Raw genomic sequence first — 17937 nt, forward strand, 5'->3', positions numbered from 1 at the left:
TAGAAATTAACCTTTATAATTTATTTTGGTTTGCTTTTTATAAAATTATCACGGTTTTACAATCCGGATTATAGATTTGACAAATTAACATAGATTTATCCAATATATTACCATAATTTTATTAAAAAACATATTAACAACAGAGGTATAATTTTTTTTTATTATTAAAAAAAATTAATCCAATCCCCGTAACGCGAGCTAAATATTATAAAATATCTCAATACCTGGCGAATAAACGTGATGGTAAGATAAGGTGGAAAGGATATTTAAGGTTTAAACTGAGCTTTTTACCCCCTTTTCCTGCAGTAAAAAAATTTCTTCTTCTGCATTTTAAATTGTCCTGCACTCTCACTGAATTTTAATACTCTGTACGAACTGGTCTTTTACCATACATGAAAAGAAAATTACTAGTTCCCTTCCCTCAGAAGAGAGAATGTTACTGCCACAAACTTTTGGCACTGATCGCTCTTTCATCACCAATGAAGCTGATCGTCAAGGTAGCAGAAAAACTTGGCTGAAAAGCTTATCAATTGGCCTATTGTTTGAACTTTCCTTTGTACTTATTTAAGGAAAAAAAAAGTTATTTATTCATCTGTGGAGAGACAGTAAATATCACACATCTGAAAATTACCAGGACACAAGCGACTGAGCGAGTTATAAGTGCTTATGAAGTTATGATTAAGGCGATCATATGTGCCAAGTTCCTCACATATGGCTATGTAGATCTGGGTGATTGTGGCACCCTTGGCGGAGGTGGAGGGGCCTGGAAGGGCGGCCTTGATGCAGCTAACAGACCAGTTCCTCCGTGCATAAACCTACTCGTGATCATGAAAACAACACCCACAGAAATTATCTTGGAGATTAATGATCACACACACATGTATTCCCAAACCAGAGGTGGAAGAACAGTGCGAAAACAACGCAGACAGAAATCATCATCATCATTGACATGTATATATTAATCGAAGTATGTCGTGGAATTGTTCACGACTCCCCTCGTCTTCAAGCACAGCAAAACTTTCTCAGCAGATGTTAACAGTGACAACAACTAATGGGATATCGAGCAGTTGAGTTCCTCATCTACTAGAATACAAGTAATGAATTCCCCTTACTATATTTTCTGTCTATAATTAGATACTCTATTCAAGATTTTGTTAACAATAATTTAATGACTCGTTAATTATATGCGCAACACATGTCTAGGTATTCAATTTGTTTTGATTTTCAACTTCTCAAAGCAAAAAGAGTGAGACCTGAAAAAAATGAGATTTCTTTCTCTAAAAATTCAGAAACTGACTCGGATTGAGGAGAGAAAGTGAAAGGTGAAGGAAGACGAGAAGATGCGATGACTTGGACACCAGGGAACGCGTTTTGTTGACGAGAGAAAGTCTCAAGTCTTTTGAGTTTTGACTTTTGTAATTTTAATAATAAGAAATGATAGAACAAAAAGAAAAGAAAAGAAAAGAAATGCAAAGCGTCGCGTGGAAAACCTTCAAAGCAACAAAGAACACAACACATTATTGTCCTCAGAATATCAATATTAATTTCCGGTTTTCCCATTGAGTAGAATGTGATTGATCGGCGGGAAAATTGAAAAAACGGAAATGAGAAAACGATCACTTTCCTCTCCGGTCAATTTTCTGGTATTTGAACGCGGGACGTCGTTATCCATTAAATACTTATAAATAGGTGGGTGCTGAAGTCAGTGTTAAACCCTAAAGACCAATATAAAAAATATAAATTTAGTTGTCCATTAATTTTTTTTTGTTTTTAATTTTGGTTAGCTGATTTAATTTAATAGAAATAGCTATTAATACAATCAATCTTGATCATCTCTCTAGCCTCTTTCTTTATGTTCCCGACGAAACCAGCTAGATATTCCTCCACAAATAGACTAAAAATAATAAAAGAGGGAGTGTAAGTATTTCTTCCCATTTCCTCCTCCCATCACAGTTTCCCATAAATAAAAGCTCTTCGATTTTGGAATTCAACTACAATAAGAAGGAACGAATTGAATTCCCTCCTCGTCAAAGGAAAGAAAAGGAAATGAAATCATCCCTGAGGAAACTGAGAGGACTTGCTGCCTTGCACAAACATGGACATGGTGGTGATCATAAAGACCGAAGGGATCTTCTCTCTCTCGCTCAATTAGACGAGCTCGCTAAAGCTTATCGGGTACTCCTCTCTCTCTCTCTCTCTCGCTCTCTTTCTCTCTCTCTACCGTTAGTTTGGTCGCCGAGAAATCCACGGAAATTGATAAATTATCGCGTAGCTTTTGAACCTGTCAAACCTTTGTTAATCGTTTTGTTTCCTTTCTTTTTTTCTCTGATTTCTCTCCAACCAGACACGACCTGAAAATTACTTCCTTTTACTTGTACATAATTTACATTTTGTGCTTGTCAATTGCAACTTTTATTTGTTGTTGAATTCCAAGCTTAATTTGATCCCATCAGTCTGTTGGGATACAACAACAACAGCAACAGCAACAAAGCAATGAAGAATGATCAGTTCGGTTTATGAATAAATTAGCTGTAATTAATTAATTAATCAATTAATTTAAGCTATAATAGTGCTGTAATGATGGGAAGTTAGTCACTTTATTGTGATCACTTGGGTTTCTGTTTCTTATAAAATATTAATTGCTTTTTGTTATTTTCAGGACATGCAGGACATGAAAGATTGCTATGATAGCTTACTTTCTGCTGCGTCTGCGACTGCCAATTGTGCCTATGGTACTTCTTTCTTCTTCTTCTTCTTCTTTTATTCCTTCTCCACGGATGTCGCTATCAATTTATAAAAGGCGCATGAGGTTTGCTATTCTTTTATTGTCCGAGTCTTACTAGCGTTATCATTTGATTGTTAGTCTACTAGGGCAGTTCGCATTTCCCCATCAAGTTGTTTTTTCAGTTAATAAATGAAGGGTAAAAATCATATTCATTCCCTGCAATTTTCTTCTTCTTCTTCTTCTTCTTCTTCTTCTTCTTTTGGGAATTTGAAGTGCAACTAATAATGATAAAGTTTTGGTGGAAAGTCCTTTATTGAAAGGAGAAGGTGCAGTTAGAATGAAGTAACTGCCATATACTTGAAAAATGAAGCTAGAAGTTTTTTAAGGCAATGTGCTGGCTATAATAGCAACGTTATTCTGTGATTGAAGAATCCCACCCCCCTGTCATCAACTAACATCCAAGGGCAACATTGCAAAAGCGAATTATTATGGTTTACAGCACAAAACATTTAGAAATGGGATGGAGTTGCCTTCTCCTTAAGTAAAGCCTTAGTAGTTGTGATTCAAATATCGTATTGGTTCTGTTTTGGTAGCACTGGATATGGAGTTATTTAGATCATATGAACCACATTTACATCATACGAGGAATACACAATCTCATGAACAAACTTGATGCATAACAAAGGGGCAAGAACTAAATTTTTGCATAATACTGGTGATACGATACTAATAATGGAGTACTTGCCGACATGTATTTAGAAAGCTGCTGACACTTGACATGATGGAAATCAGGCAGAGTGTTATAATTTTGCAAACCGCTGCTGCGGCATTTTTTCATTTCACACCACCACAGACCGTTACATTACTATTAGAGCTACATTACCATTAGAGCTATCATGCTTATTCAGGATGTAAATGCCAGGGAAAACCTCAGTTTTGAGCCATTTTTTTTGTTTTGTCATTGATAGTCTCCTCCAACAATTCTTCACATTCACTTCTAATTTTGTTTAGTAATTTCACCAAGATGAATCTTTCACTCTTCAGATTTTGCATCTAAACTAGACATCCTAGTGATCATTTTAGGATCTTATCCTAATACCTCAACTCGCTTCCACATTTGATTTTGCAAATTATTGGTATGAACTTAGCTTAAAAAGATTACGTAGCATCATGTATTGCTTTTGTGATAAGTATTTACTACAGTGTCCCTTTGTTAAAGTTATTAAAAATATATGTTTATTACTTAATTTTTTAAGTTGCTAATAATCTGTGAATGTGACTGCCGTGACTGTTATGTGATGCCTGGGATGCAATGACTGATTTAAACCATGCATCTCAATCTTATCCAAAGGACAAATCTGCTTTGGAAGCTTACATTGCAATAGATTCTCACCAGATGAACAGTAACCGGTAATAATCGATTTTGTGTACATGTGGCGCTGCATTTCCAACATTCTAACTTCTTGTTGGCCTTCTGGTTTGGAGAATGTCAGGCTTTACCTTTAAAATGAGTTCATTAGTGAACATCACAGTGTTTTAGGTGTTAATTGGGAGCCCCTGAATTGAAGGATCCCTTTTTGGTGTGTGATTCTAGAATGCTCTTACATCTTTCTATCTTTCCTCAGAATTCTCAGAATCAGTGCGTGAAATGGGTGCTTGCCTTCTCGAGAAAACTGCATCGAATGATGATGAAGAAGGCGGTAAGTTAATGAAACTTTTATTTAATTCTTTTCAGTCACTAGATAATATGAACAGATAGTGGGTGTCTTAGTTTGCTAATAATCTTAATATTGGTTTTAAAAGCTAAAAGAAAATCACTAGCTGGGACTTCCTTTCAGCATTATAGTAACATCTGAGTGTATCATTCGTATAACTTTAGCAACATTTGCATCAAAGATATAAAGTTAAACCTTCTTAGTCCTTTGCTATTGATCTATGCTTTAGATAATCATATTTGACTGAGAAATACCTAATTCACAGTCAATATATTGCTGTGTTTGTACATACTATGGATCCAGAGACCTAACTAGAGTACTATACTATGTTTGTTTCAGTAATTATATCTTTTCGTAAATCTGTACTTTGGAAACCGTGTTTTTATTATTATCTTCCTTTCTTTAATTGAAGTTATGTTCAAAATTGATTCTGCTTTATCTACTTAAGTTGCTAGAGAATTTACATGTGCATTTGACACAGAATCAACCATTTAACCTGTTTTTTCATCAGCTTTAACTGAGGATGCTGTTTCAAGTTCCAAATGACACGAATAAATTCGAACAAACTTTAGTGCAATGATAATAATCAGCTCTTTAATTCACTGAATTTATTCCTTAGGAACGTGTGGTCTTTCACATGTAGTTGCACTCCAAAAAGGAGACAGAAGCTGAAGTTGGATCTGTTCCTTTGCAGGTAGAGTCTTGCTGATGCTGGGAAAAGTGCAATTTGAACTTGAGAAACTTGTTGACTGCTATGTGAGTTGTTATGAATAAAAATTGCAACGAATCCTGGCTTTGTTGTGGTACTGATTTTTTGTTTAATATTTTCAGCGATCCCACATCCACAAGACGATCATAAGCCCGTCAGAGTCTCTTCTGAATGAGCTTCAAACAGTTGAGGTTAGTGGTACCTCTTTCAAGCTTTCGATATCTTAGACTTATCTATAACTTTCATCTTAAACTATCCTTGGAAAATGCTTAAATTCTTAATGACTGAAATCAGTGCTCATGCTTGCACATTTTATTTTATTATTTTTACTAGGATAAATTACAATAACCCCTTGAGGTATTGTGAAATTGCAGACACCGCTCAAAAGTTTAAGATTTGACAAAAAAAAACCCTCAATGTTTAATAAAAAATTACAAAAACTTTCTTTGGTACCAAAAATGCCCTTTATTAAAAATTTAAAAAATGTTTAAATAAAAAAATTAAGAAAAATTAGAGAGAGAATATAAAATAATTGGACATGATTATCTTTTAGTACATGAATAATATTAATATCACTATTTAATTTCAGTTAATTTTGTTTTAAGTTTCTTTTTTAATATTCTCTCTAATATATATTTTCTTAATTCTATTCAAGTATTTCTTTTATAAGTAGTAATTACAGGTATTTTGGGTGTAATAGAAGGTTTTTGTCAAAGTTTCATACTTTTGGATGGTTCTTGTAATTTCATAATACCTTAAGGGTATCATTGTAATTTAATCTTTTTACTATTATCCTGTATATGGTGATTCAAGCATTTTACTGAAGTTACTTAAGACTTTTTTCATTCATACAGGAGATGAAGCGACTGTGTGATGAGAAAAGGTTTGTGGTACTATTTGAAGCACCTTTATACACTTGCACCCACACACTTAAAAAAGAAAAGAAGAGAAAATTGAAAGCCCAGAAATTTAAGATAAGTTTCATCTCCCATTGCTACTTGGTCTACAGAGATGTATATGAGTACATGGTGAGACAGAAAGAAAAAGGGCGGGGAAGAAGTGGAAAGGGAGAGAGTGTATCTATGCAGCAAGTACAAGCAGCTCATGATGAATATGATGAGGAGGCAACTTTATTTGTTTTTCGTATTAAATCTCTGAAGCAAGGACAATCTCGCAGTCTTCTAACACAGGCAGCTCGGCACCACGCTGCTCAGGTTTATTCTTCAAACAATGTTTTTTCTTCATATTGTTGGTTTAGTTGTTAACTATGCTTTCTTGCTTGAAAGCAGTTATACTTTTTTAAGAAGGCTCTTAAATCTCTTGAAGCTGTTGAGCCGCATGTCAAATTGGTCACAGAACGGCAGCATATAGATTACCACTTTAGTGGACTTGATGATGATGGGAGAGATGATGTTGATGATGATGATGAAGATTATGATGATGCCAATGATGATGGAGAATTGAGCTTTGACTATGGACAAAATGACCAGGAACAAGAAGTTTCCACACCAAAAAAGTCGATGGAGGTAAGAGTTCAATGCACTTTTCATCAGTGGGGCTAATCAACTTATCATTTCTTTTTTCAGAAAAGCAACCGTTATGCATTTTGCTTTAGGATACTATGAATATCATTGCCTTGAAAGAATGAAATTTGCAAAATTTGCAAACTTGTGGTTACTAGTGCATGAATTCAGAATTCTATGGATTGACCTTTCTGCCTTATTTGTTTGTGTTGAAACTTATTCCACAGGTTAAACAATTCAAGATGATGTTTATAGTCATTTATCATGATTTCCAAATTTTTCTACCAATGCATACTTCAGTGGAATTTTCATTTCATTTTAACTTCAACTTTCTGTATAACAATTTGTGCAGTTGGATTCGGCGGGTGTTACATTTCCCCAAGTTGCGACATTGGAGATGGCAAAGGTAAACCTTCTTATTATGGACTTGTGCATTCTGAGTGATCATGCTGTTTTCATATCTGTGTTATGCAATTGTAGGCCTGTTAATAAGTGACCTGATCTGTTTGGCCAGGCATTCTAAGAACTACTATCCAGTATTTCACCATCCTTGCATGGTTGAACTTTTTCAATAATTTGTGTACTTGAACTAGTCACCTTTCAAATCGGTATGAAACCTTAGCATGGAGAATCTGAATAGGAACGTAATGTAATGCAATACATGTCCATATTTCTGCTATCAGATAATTTTTTTTTATTTCTTTTATAGATATCCGCTTGAACATACATTTAAAGATCTCCCATATGAGTTGGGTTGGATGAGTTGATGGATACATAAAATCTTTCACCCTTGCTTCCCATAGAGCACCCTATATATCTTGCACTATTCCAGCTCTAACATGTATGTTTGCTGTAATTTATTTTCTTAAATGCAATACCAGAACTTCAGATCTTTTACTGATGATGAGTTTGATACTTTGATTTGGATTGCTTGCAGGAAAATCTAGATAGAAGTTACAGGACAACGTCTTCATTTAAAGGAGAACTTCAGACAGGCACCCAATCAGCTCCACTTTTTGCTGAAACTACATCTGATCCAGCTGGAAAAACAAAAAAACTGACGCCATCATCCACACGAAAGCTCAACACTTATGTTTTGCCTACCCCAGCGGACCCTAAGAGTTCAAATCCTACAGGATCTGGTAGCCCGGTTTCTGGAACACTAAAGATAAGTTTGAGCAGCCGCACACCCAATTTGTGGCATTCATCCCCTCTCGACCAAAAAAAAATTGAGAAGTTATTAGGAGTTGAAATGTCTAACAAACCCACTACTAAAAATTCACAGTCAGTACTCAAGGAGAGCAACAACAACACCGCATCCACCCGATTACCTCCTCCTCTAGCTGATGGACACCTGTTTTCACGGCTTGAACCATTGGCTGCTTTTGATTCTAAGAAAACCAGAAGATATGCCTTTTCTGGTCCTATTACAAGCAAGCCATTGTCTACCAAGCCGGTCTCAGCAGAACATCCCCAATTATTCTCTGGACCCCTTCTGCGAAATCCAGCGACTCAATTATTATCACCTCCAAAAGTGTCTCCAATAATATCACCAAAAGTATCTCCTAGTGCTTCCCCTACTTTTGTGTCCCCGCCCAAAATCAGTGAGTTACATGAGCTTCCTAGACCCCCACTCAGTTCAACCTCCAAGTCTCCAAGGGCTGAAGGTTTGGTTGGTCATTCAACCCCATTATTGCCCAAAGGTAGCATGCATCCTGGAACAAGAAAAACACCAGCGTCAAATGTAGCATCTCAACTGCCCACACCTTCTCAAGTTGTCACTCGCAGTTTTTCAATACCCTCTAGAAGTCGTAGAATAATGGTCGCTCAGAGTTCAGGGATTGCTGAGGATGTTGCCTCACCTCCTCTAACCCCGATATCTTTATGTAACAACTACCCATCATCCACCGGTTCCCATACTGTCAATCAGACGGTTCAAATCAGAGGTAATTCATAATCCAATGCGTTTGTATGGCTGTCTAGTTTAGGGTGTTTTATACTCGCACATCACCATCAAACTGATTTAGGTACTTTTGTGGATCACATAAAACCGTTCTTATACTAGTGGAAGTCCAAATGATAACAAGTTGTATGCTTTTAAGAAACTGCTTCATATATTTTTTCATCAGCTGTCATTTTTCTTTTAAATAATTCATGGAGGATACATAATTTGAGTTATTTAGCCAGACAGGTATATGCACCAAGTGTGAAATGAAGTTGGTTTTTAATGTATACATCCTCGTGCATCCCAGCTTTGTTTTGTTTTATGAAGATGTGGTGTTATTTCTAAATATCAGTACATTTGGTGTCTGCAGGTGCCGATTGATTCTATAATTTTGTAGCGATAGCTTTACTTCAGATTCAGCAACCAAAAGCTGAGCTCAGAAGATTCTCGCGTCATTTGGTACAGGTGTAGATCTGTAAATATAATCCTTGTCTATTGTTTTTATATATGTTTGCATGTTTATCTTTGTTAATCCAGTCCTTATTCCTTACCGATGAGCACTTGGAATGAACCAATTAAGTGATTGGCTCAGGGTTTCATCGGTGACAAAATTTTGCTCTCCTTGGATTTAATAGGCAAATTCCATTTATTTTCTTATTGGTTTGAAGTTGATGGGGGTGACTCGTAGCCCTATCATCTGTAAATTTGCATGAAAGTAAAAAGAGAGAAAAAAGGGTAAATTACACTAACCCCCCTGGAGTATAAAGGAATTACAAGCACTATCCAAACCTTGTAGTATTTGACACCAGCCTCCCTGATATTTCATATGATATATCAACAACCCCGTTCATGCTAGTGTCTGTTAAGAATTTAAAAACGACGTCTGATGTCATTATCCAGTAACCAACTTCAATTCCAAAAATAACCATATCTAGTGCCTAAACCATCACTAATCCAAAATCCAGAGACCTAGCGCCACTTCCTGTGCATCGTCATCTCAACCCGCTTCCGCCTTTGCATCATCTCAACCTCTAACTCGGAGGCACCGTTAAAAAAATGAAGCTCAAGAGCTGTCCTGTGCAAATATCAAATTACTCCTGATCTCATACAATATTAACTAAAAAAACATAATAAAAAGACAAAAAAACTTTTCAATCTTAGCTAAAGATTATTCGAGTTAAAGGACACTTAAGTAATTATACTGTTCATAGAATAATGAAAAACCAAAAACACCCCTGATCGTGCAGCCAAGGGAAGTAAACATCCGAGAGTATTATTGATATTACACTATATTAATAAAAGTTTAAAAAAACTATCTACCCCCATCTAATCTTGTAATACCAGATGTGTTCTATGAAAAATATTATATTATCCATTACTCTTGAGTGCATGTTATAAGATTTAAATTGTGAAGGATAAAATGACCAAAATATGACTTGAATCCAAGTATTTCTCCTCACAGTGCACAGGAGAAAGCTGAGCTCGTTTAGCTTTTTTTTGTAATGTATGAGATGGAGATGGTTCAAATGGATTTAAAGGTGTCGTTTATATATGTAGATCTTGATGGCAAGTAGTCGATTTGGGAAATAACTTCATTTCTGTATAAGTTGATTTTGAAATCTTTGGTCTTTCGTGGGGCAATGAATTCGATCCTTGTGATGCTATGCACAGTTCAATGTGTTGAATATATAAATGGTTTCTTCATGAAAGATTCCACCATTTTGAAGTCTGGGTTCGACTTCGTTGTTAGTACTGTCCCTTTTGAAGGAATTTCGCATTTCACCCCCAGCATGATGGACATATCCGAAGCTGTGAACAGAGCATACGGCGTACGTTTTTTTCTTTTCTCGATAAATGCCATGTAAGAATGGTACTTAAAAGCTACTTTTAAGAGGCATCATCTTTGAAAAGAAACGGATTGAAGCTATTCAACGTTAGCACCCACAAAGGACAAGTACTGCCTGCCATAGATCATTCCTGAGATCCGTGTTGACCAAGGACTTTGGCAAAACCTGTTTGAAACAATATTGCTGGAGTCATATCCCTGTCCTAAAGTAAGGATCAGTTCGCATAGAGTTGAGTTGTCTAGTGGATCGCTAACTGGACAGATCATCTTACATCTTACATTTTGTGTTATGTTTTCTTGGGTGGTGTGTCGTTGTCCCAAAGCAATCATGTTCCACAATGTTCCTTGACTTGCCAAAGATTTTTTTTTTTAAAAAAAAACCTCCATTAACATGAAGGCATGGTTTCCCCCTCCTTATCTGTACGCCATCTCGTCGACATCGATCATCAAGGAGTTGACTATATGTATTCTCTATAATATATTACCATTAACTGAAGGCTGAAAGTGACTGCAAGATATGGTGACTGGAGATTCTTCTCTTAATTAACATAAACATGATTTCTTGGTATATGACTTAAATAAGAAACATCTAATAAATAACAATAGGAGTAAACAAGCATACAACCCTTGCCATATAGTGAGTTAATATATGGAATTAGGTAACTAGCTGCCTCTTAGTGGTCTGTCATTTACAACTTCCAGCAGCATTGTATCTCACAAATCCCACCAGTTCTGGTCCTTCCAGTCTTGAGTTATTCACAAAACTGCTTCAAACAACCAGCAACAAAGAGCCCACCAAGAACAAAAAAAACAATTATAAGACGTTCAAACAAAGAAATGAAATGAAAGCTTTTTTGATACCAAGGAATTAGTCTGGTTACCTTTCCTCTGTCAACTTGGAGAAAGAACCTGAGGTAGGTATGGTGCCACATAAATCATTGTTTGATACGTCACTGCATACAAAATTAACAGATTAGATTGTTACAGGGGCAAAAGATTGTGTAGAAGAAGAAAGGTGTTTTGGGGATCACAAAGAAGGCTCACAGGATCTTTAGGCTGTCCAATTTGGTAAGTTCTCTTGGTATCCTTCCAGTCAGTCTGTTACCGTTCAGTCTCCTGCATGGAAATTACGTGACTCTACGTTAGCAAGGTAGTAATGAAAGTGGAAAGGAACTGACAACATTAATGACGACCATCCTCTTGATTCTGATCAAGCATATCGGTAAATGAATTTGGAAGCTAATTAAAAATTAATACAGATGAGAGAACGCTTACAGGAATTTAAGATTGGATAGCTTAGAAAGTGAAGCAGGAATGGTCCCAGTGAGGTTATTGTGGTACAGATCCAAGCTCACAAGACTCTTCAGGTTTCCAAGTTCCCTTGGTATAGGACCCACCAGCTCATTCATGTACAGTTCCCTACACAGGGAACATAAATCACTTCAAATTTAATACCAGTATCCCACCAGTGTCCATATGATCACAAGGCAACCAGATGGTAGGCAAGATAGATACTATATCGTGAATATTGTTGTAATGATCTAGTCCATAATAAATTACGAACAAACTCATCTCTTAATCAAGAAGACTATCAACCCAATTTCTTGTGTTCTTACAAAGAATAAAAAAAGCTAACGCTTTTAGCAATGATTAAGGTATCAAAGCATGGGCTTCTTTTCCATTCAAATCAATGAAACGTCAAACAGTTTGCATACTTAATCTGTGTAATTAAGAAAATGAAAGAAGGTGCTGGCGTTGCCAAGGCAGCTTTAAATTCTATAGATAATGTGAAATGCTTACAGATACTGAAGACCCACGAGCTTCCCCAACTCAGGAACTAGACTGCCCGAAAGCTTCGCATTTCCAAGGTCTCTGCAACAACAATTAATTTACTCGCCATTAATTTATTGCTCCTATAATTTTGTTTGAGTTAATTAATTCGGTGACAATTAAACAAATGATTATTCCTGTCGTGTTAATTATTATTTCCATAGGAATTAATTAAAAAAACACAAATAAAAAAAATTCCTTAACAGTCATGGGTAAATTAAGGTCAATATATTTGCATACAAAGAGATGAAATACAGTGTATGATTCAAACATCAAAGGAGCAAAATTTATTCTACTCTTGAATTTACATGTGCATGTATATACATAATTACAAATATTGTCATGCTTTTTCTCTCTGCCTTCTCATTTATTATTACATCAGAGTCACACAATCTGTTTCAAAGATTTTGAGTTGTGAAAAAGAACAAAAATCAAGGATATAGTACTATAATAATCTTTAAACATCATGTTTGAAAAGGTCGTCCGTCCTTGAGATTATCATGTACAAATATACGAGATGCATGCGTGGAAATTAATTGAATATGGTCAGAAGTCGATCGGGCTTGTCTCTAGTGCCTAATTAGATTTCCTGGTGGATTAACTAAAGTAATTGGATACTAGGCTATTTATAGGCTAAATAATGGTTTTGACAAGCAAAAAAGTTGGCGATAATTTTTCATGACATAACAGCCAGACAAACACAAACTACGAACTTAAGCATACATGCACAAAGGGTCAAATAAAATGTAACAAAAATAAAACAACAAGAACAAGAAGAAACATGATGCTGGAAGATTAGTATATAGTAAGATGCTTACAGTCGGGTAACCCGATTATCACCGTCACAAGTAACGTGGAACCAAGTACATGGATCTGTCAGGGTTGGATCCCAGCTCTGGAGAACATGTCCAGGATCCTTCACTGCTCTCCTCAAAGCGTACAAAGCATCCCCTAGTTCATGGATTAAAGAAAAAAAATCAAGAAAGCTACCAAAAAAATTTCATTTAGCTAGTTCGACTATACTCGGTACTGTCGATGAAAAATGAAAACGAGAAAGAAAAGAAAAACCCATGTGTACCTTCCAAATTTGCATTTGTAGGTGACTGAATGGTTGATAGAAGAAAAAGAACAAGAAGATGAAACGCGGTGCTGCTTGCCATTTAGAGAACTTTAGGCCTTGGGTAAAGAGTCAAGATGCTTATGGCACTTTTACAGAGAAATATGGAGAGAGGGAGAGTAAAGAGTTTTTCAGGATGTTTGTTTAAAGAATTGAAGCGCAACGAAAGCAGCATTTGTTGGGGAATTTATAGAGCTCATCAAAGAGTTTGGTTACTGTGCATTTAAAAAAGAAGTTTTCTCCGTGTCAAAATGTAAAAAAACAAACACCCTCGATTTTATCCAAAAAAACAAATTACCTCCTTAAACAAAACAATCTCTGATTTTCATCCTAAACAATATGATTAATTGAAAATACCATTTCCATTAGGGTTTTCATTGAGAATGGATTATGTTTTATTTATTTATTAGGAGTTGTAAAGGAAAAGAGAGGAATTTAGAGGATATTATGGGCTTTTCTATTAATTTTTATTATTTAGGGGCAACTTCACGAAAAATCAAGAATTTTTTTATTCAAAAGCAAAGAAGAAGATCATTGGTAGAGTTTGATTTATAATATGAGGCTTAATATACAGTGCGTCATCCTCTCTTTTTATATATAAATAGAATTACATACAGGATATAAGGTAAATGATACTATACACAAGATAAAACTATACAAGATAAGTATAATTTCATATAACAACCCTAAATTCAAGAATTTAAAATTCAATAAAAAAATCAATTAAACTTCTTAATAACTTGTTCAAATAAGCTTAAAACACTTTGCCTAATATGCACTTTAAAAGCTATCCAGTCAAGATTTCTCCAAGTTTTCTCCTTTTCCTTCACCTCCCTAATTTCCTCTCTCTAACTCGTTACTTTCTCATCATTAATCTTTCTAATTTTCAATGATTAAGTGTTTATAATAACTCAATCTCACATTTTTTTTTCTCTAATATTTAGTTTTCATTAGGTTTTAAAATGATCAAGCTTAATAGAAATGAATAACTTTTTTTTCCTCCCTTTTCTCTTTACAAGCCCCCCCGCCACACACACACACACACACACACACACACACACACGTGAATTTTGTTAATTCCCAATATGTCTCTTATTTACACTTTTTTATGTTTCTCGAGTAATATTTCCTAGATTTCATAGTCTGTTTATACCAAATTTAAGCTGGGCTATTTTGAATTTCGTTGAATTATATCCTAGTACCTTTTGTTCCTTATAGATCACTTCCATTTAATTTTTATTCGTGTTTCTGTATTTTTTATTTTTCATCCATTTTTTATATTCTTACTTTTAAAATTATCACATAACCATTTTATTTCAAATTCTTAAAATCCATTACCATCCTCCCTATGCAAATATTCAATTTACTTAACATAATATTTACTTCACTATTCTTACAGATCTTATCTAGGGTTTACATCTTATTCTGACCTATTTTTAAAATAACATACATGAAGTTTAAAATCTTTAAGAACTCATCTCAATCTACTTAATGTCTCCATATTTATTTTCTAATTAACTTATTTTAATCTTGGGCTAAAATTTAAAATTTTAATAATGCCGAGAAATTTGGGCTGGGGGTTTACACCATTAGCTAAAGCCTTGTATTCATCTTTAGTAGAGGAACAAACAACAGTACGTTGCTTGCTAGACTTTAAAGAAATAAGAGTATTGTCAAAATACACAAGGTAAGCACCAGTGAAATTATGATCATCAACATTACCAGCCCGATCAACATTAGTAAAACCATGGAGAGATAAAAAGGAACAACGAGTAACGTGCAAACCATAAAAAATCATACCTTTCAGATACCTCAAAACACGTTTAACCACAACCCAATAACCTTCTATAGGAGCATGCATAAAATGACATATTTTATTCACAGTATAACATATATTTGGCTTAGTAAAGGTTAGATATTGAAGATCACCAATAATTTGTCGAAATCGAGTGGGATCAGAAAACAAATCACTAAACTACAAACTTAACTTAGATGAAGAATATCATGTTTAAAGATGATGTACCTACTCTGTAAAGAATATCAAGAACATATTTATGTTGACTTACATGAGACTCATATTGGTAGGTGTAACCTCAATCCCCAAGAAATGCATAACCTAAATCCTAAAATTTGAACTCTAAGCTCAGCAAAATGATTAGGCATTGAAGCAAAATAAAGTTACTTTCAGTAAGTAATATGTCATTGATATAAATAAGAAGAGAAAAGATTTCATAGCCCACAAATAAGATGAACAAAGATGCATCAACCTTGGAAGTATAAAAGTCAATAAAGAGAAGATAATCACTCAACTTTATGTACCAAGCCTGAGGGGCTTGTTTCAAGCCTTAGAGAGATTTGTGAAGCCGACAAACATGAAAGAAAAGAACATGATATGCAAAACCCGAGGGCTTGTCCATATAAACCTCCTCCCAAAGGGTTCCATTTAGGAAAACATTATGAACATCGATTTGACAGATCTGCCAACCTTTAGAAACTATAATAGTAAGCATTAACCGAATGGTGGTGGGTATAACCACGAGATTGAAAATTTTTGAGTAATTAATACCTTTTTTTTTCCAGTAAATCCACTATCAACTAAACAAGCTTTATATCGTTCAACACCATCATTAACTCGACTTTTAATTTTATACACCAATCGGTTGCTAACCATATTTATAAAAGGATGAAATGAAACTAGTGACCAACTACTATTACCGTGTAAAACATTAATTTCAAATTATATAGCATGATGTCAGCACACAAATTGGTTGGCTTTTTCAAAAGTAAGAGGTTCATGGTTAGGAGTGGAAGTTACCTGTATTTTAGATGATACTGGTGAGGTTGAGATGAGGCTCAGATGGGTTGCTCTATTCTGTTAGGGATGCAAAACCATATGGTGCATTCGAGGTGCTGGAATGATAAAAAATAGAAGGGAAATCAAAGGTTGTGGAAGGTGGTGTACCCGAAGCTAAAATTGTATGTGCATCAACAATAAAAGAGGCAGACACCGACAATCATAAAGGTGCAGAAGCTAAACTTAGAAAATGATTAATAGACAAAGATGCATGTAGTGATAGAGGAATAAAGTTAGAGGGAACGATGGAAAATTATGAGAGAAACGGGTCATGGAAAGTGGTGATAAATAAGATGGCAAGAAGTGAGCCAGAGATGGTAAGGTGATAATGTGGTGTGTTGTAGGCCTGCATAAGAGAGTTGACTTTATGTTCAGAGTCAACAAATGGAAATTAATTTTTATGAAATCAAACATGACGAGAAATGTAAATTAATTTAGATGACAAGTTAAAACAACGACCCTAAATGAGAAGAACTATAGCCTAGAAACACACATGAGATTGAGTAGTAATCTAACTTGTGAGCATTGTATAAATGAAAAAAACAAAAACAAAATCACCCAAAAGTACACAAAAAACTATAATATAGTGTATAATGAAACAAATATTCAAATGGTTATTTATTGTGCTAGATAGAAGTAGGCATACGATTAATTAGATACATAAAGGTTTCATATGTATAACTCTAAAATTTTAAGGGTGTTTTACATTGACCAAGAATAGTAAGACCAGTTTCAATAATATGCTTTTGTTGATGTTCATGAGTATGTGGACAAATTAAACGATGGTGACTGCTAATGGTTAAAAAAAAGGTATGTAATTTTTTATATTCACAATCCTAGTCTATTTGAACAGATTTAATTTTGCTAGATAATTACCTTTCAACTTAAGCATGGAATTGGTGAAAAACATTTATGACATCAAATTTTGCAACTAGAGGAAAAAACCATACATACATACATACATACATACATACATAAGTATCTAAAAAATAACAAAATAACAAAAATAATCAAAAGAAAACATAGGACCAGGTCCCCAAATATCATTAAAAATTAATTCAAAATGAGTATAAATTTTATGACTAGTAAGCCCTAATGACAGACGCGATAATTTTTTTTAATGGACATGTTTGACATTGAAAATCAAAATATTAAGAATTATAAATAAAATTTTTATTTAATGCTAATAGACTCAAAATACATGAACTATGATGACCCAGCCAATGATGCCAGATATCAACAGAGGTAGACACGCTAGCAAACTAAAAAGTTTGAGGCATAAATGTTGCAAAAGACTCAAATAGAATATAGAGACCATCTTTACTTTGATAGGAAAGAAACACGTCATTGGTTATTAGGTCCTTAACATAGAAAACAAATTAGTGAAATTGAAAAAACAAATGATTTTCACAACAAAATGGTTGAATAGATAGTAATAGTTTTTTTTTTTTTTTTTAACTTGAGGCATATGTAGAACATTAAACAAAGTAAATATGTGTTTTGGTGTATGTATTGTAGTATGAGTTGTGTTAGATATGATGAGTCCCTTACTATCACTAACATGCAATTGATCATTACCAAGATAAGATTTTGAACCCGTCATGCTCAAAACGTTAGGAGTAACATGTTAATTTGTACATGTGTCAGGAAACCAAGTAATGAAATTTGCTATT

General features: G+C 34.6%; 2 protein-coding genes across 7 annotated transcripts; one reads left to right on the top strand and one right to left on the bottom strand.

Annotated features, from left to right (window-relative positions):
• Positions 1-1745: 1745 nt before the first annotated feature.
• Positions 1746-9272, top strand: LOC7482806 (uncharacterized protein At2g33490). 6 transcript variants are annotated; one of them, XM_024588113.2, is made up of 11 exons: positions 1749-2175; positions 2660-2732; positions 4351-4425; positions 5135-5196; positions 5272-5340; positions 6004-6032; positions 6159-6363; positions 6439-6675; positions 7016-7078; positions 7610-8618; positions 8988-9272. In XM_024588113.2, the coding sequence occupies exons 1-11, from the start codon at positions 2047-2049 to the stop codon at positions 8996-8998; spliced, it is 1962 nt and encodes a 653-aa protein (XP_024443881.1). In that variant the 5' UTR covers positions 1749-2046; the 3' UTR covers positions 8999-9272. The 6 variants fall into 6 exon arrangements, with proteins under 6 accessions (XP_052311779.1, XP_052311782.1, XP_024443881.1 ...); XM_024588116.2 differs by having other exon boundaries at positions 1751-2175; positions 7025-7078; XM_052455819.1 differs by having other exon boundaries at positions 1746-2175; positions 6004-6363.
• A 1709-nt stretch (positions 9273-10981) lies between these two features.
• Positions 10982-13592, bottom strand: LOC7482807 (leucine-rich repeat protein 1). The gene is made up of 7 exons (XM_002299299.4): positions 13372-13592; positions 13112-13244; positions 12264-12335; positions 11739-11882; positions 11508-11579; positions 11345-11416; positions 10982-11227 (listed from the first exon to the last, which is right to left on the bottom strand). The coding sequence occupies exons 1-7, from the start codon at positions 13451-13453 to the stop codon at positions 11149-11151; spliced, it is 654 nt and encodes a 217-aa protein (XP_002299335.1). The 5' UTR covers positions 13454-13592; the 3' UTR covers positions 10982-11148.
• Positions 13593-17937: the final 4345 nt, after the last annotated feature.

Source organism: Populus trichocarpa, chromosome 1, assembly GCF_000002775.5.
Source record: "Populus trichocarpa isolate Nisqually-1 chromosome 1, P.trichocarpa_v4.1, whole genome shotgun sequence".
Lineage (NCBI taxonomy): Eukaryota > Viridiplantae > Streptophyta > Magnoliopsida > Malpighiales > Salicaceae > Populus > Populus trichocarpa.

What these genes read in the sequence shown, in the direction of transcription:
- LOC7482806 (XM_052455819.1), top strand. Translation starts at nt 2,047, where the DNA reads ATGAAATCATCCCTGAGGAAACTGAGAGGACTTGCTGCCTTGCACAAA. An exon ending in AGAAACTTGTTGACTGCTAT is followed by an intron (nt 5,197 to 5,271) that starts GTGAGTTGTTAT and finishes TAATATTTTCAG; the next exon opens with CGATCCCACATCCACAAGAC. An exon ending in ATGAGCTTCAAACAGTTGAG is followed by an intron (nt 5,341 to 6,003) that starts GTTAGTGGTACC and finishes TCATTCATACAG; the next exon opens with GAGATGAAGCGACTGTGTGA.
- LOC7482807 (XM_002299299.4), bottom strand. Translation starts at nt 13,453, where the DNA reads ATGGCAAGCAGCACCGCGTTTCATCTTCTTGTTCTTTTTCTTCTATCA. An exon ending in GATAATCGGGTTACCCGACT is followed by an intron (nt 12,336 to 13,111) that starts GTAAGCATCTTA and finishes TTGTTGTTGCAG; the next exon opens with AGACCTTGGAAATGCGAAGC. An exon ending in TCCAAGTTGACAGAGGAAAG is followed by an intron (nt 11,228 to 11,344) that starts GTAACCAGACTA and finishes TGTTTGAAGCAG; the next exon opens with TTTTGTGAATAACTCAAGAC.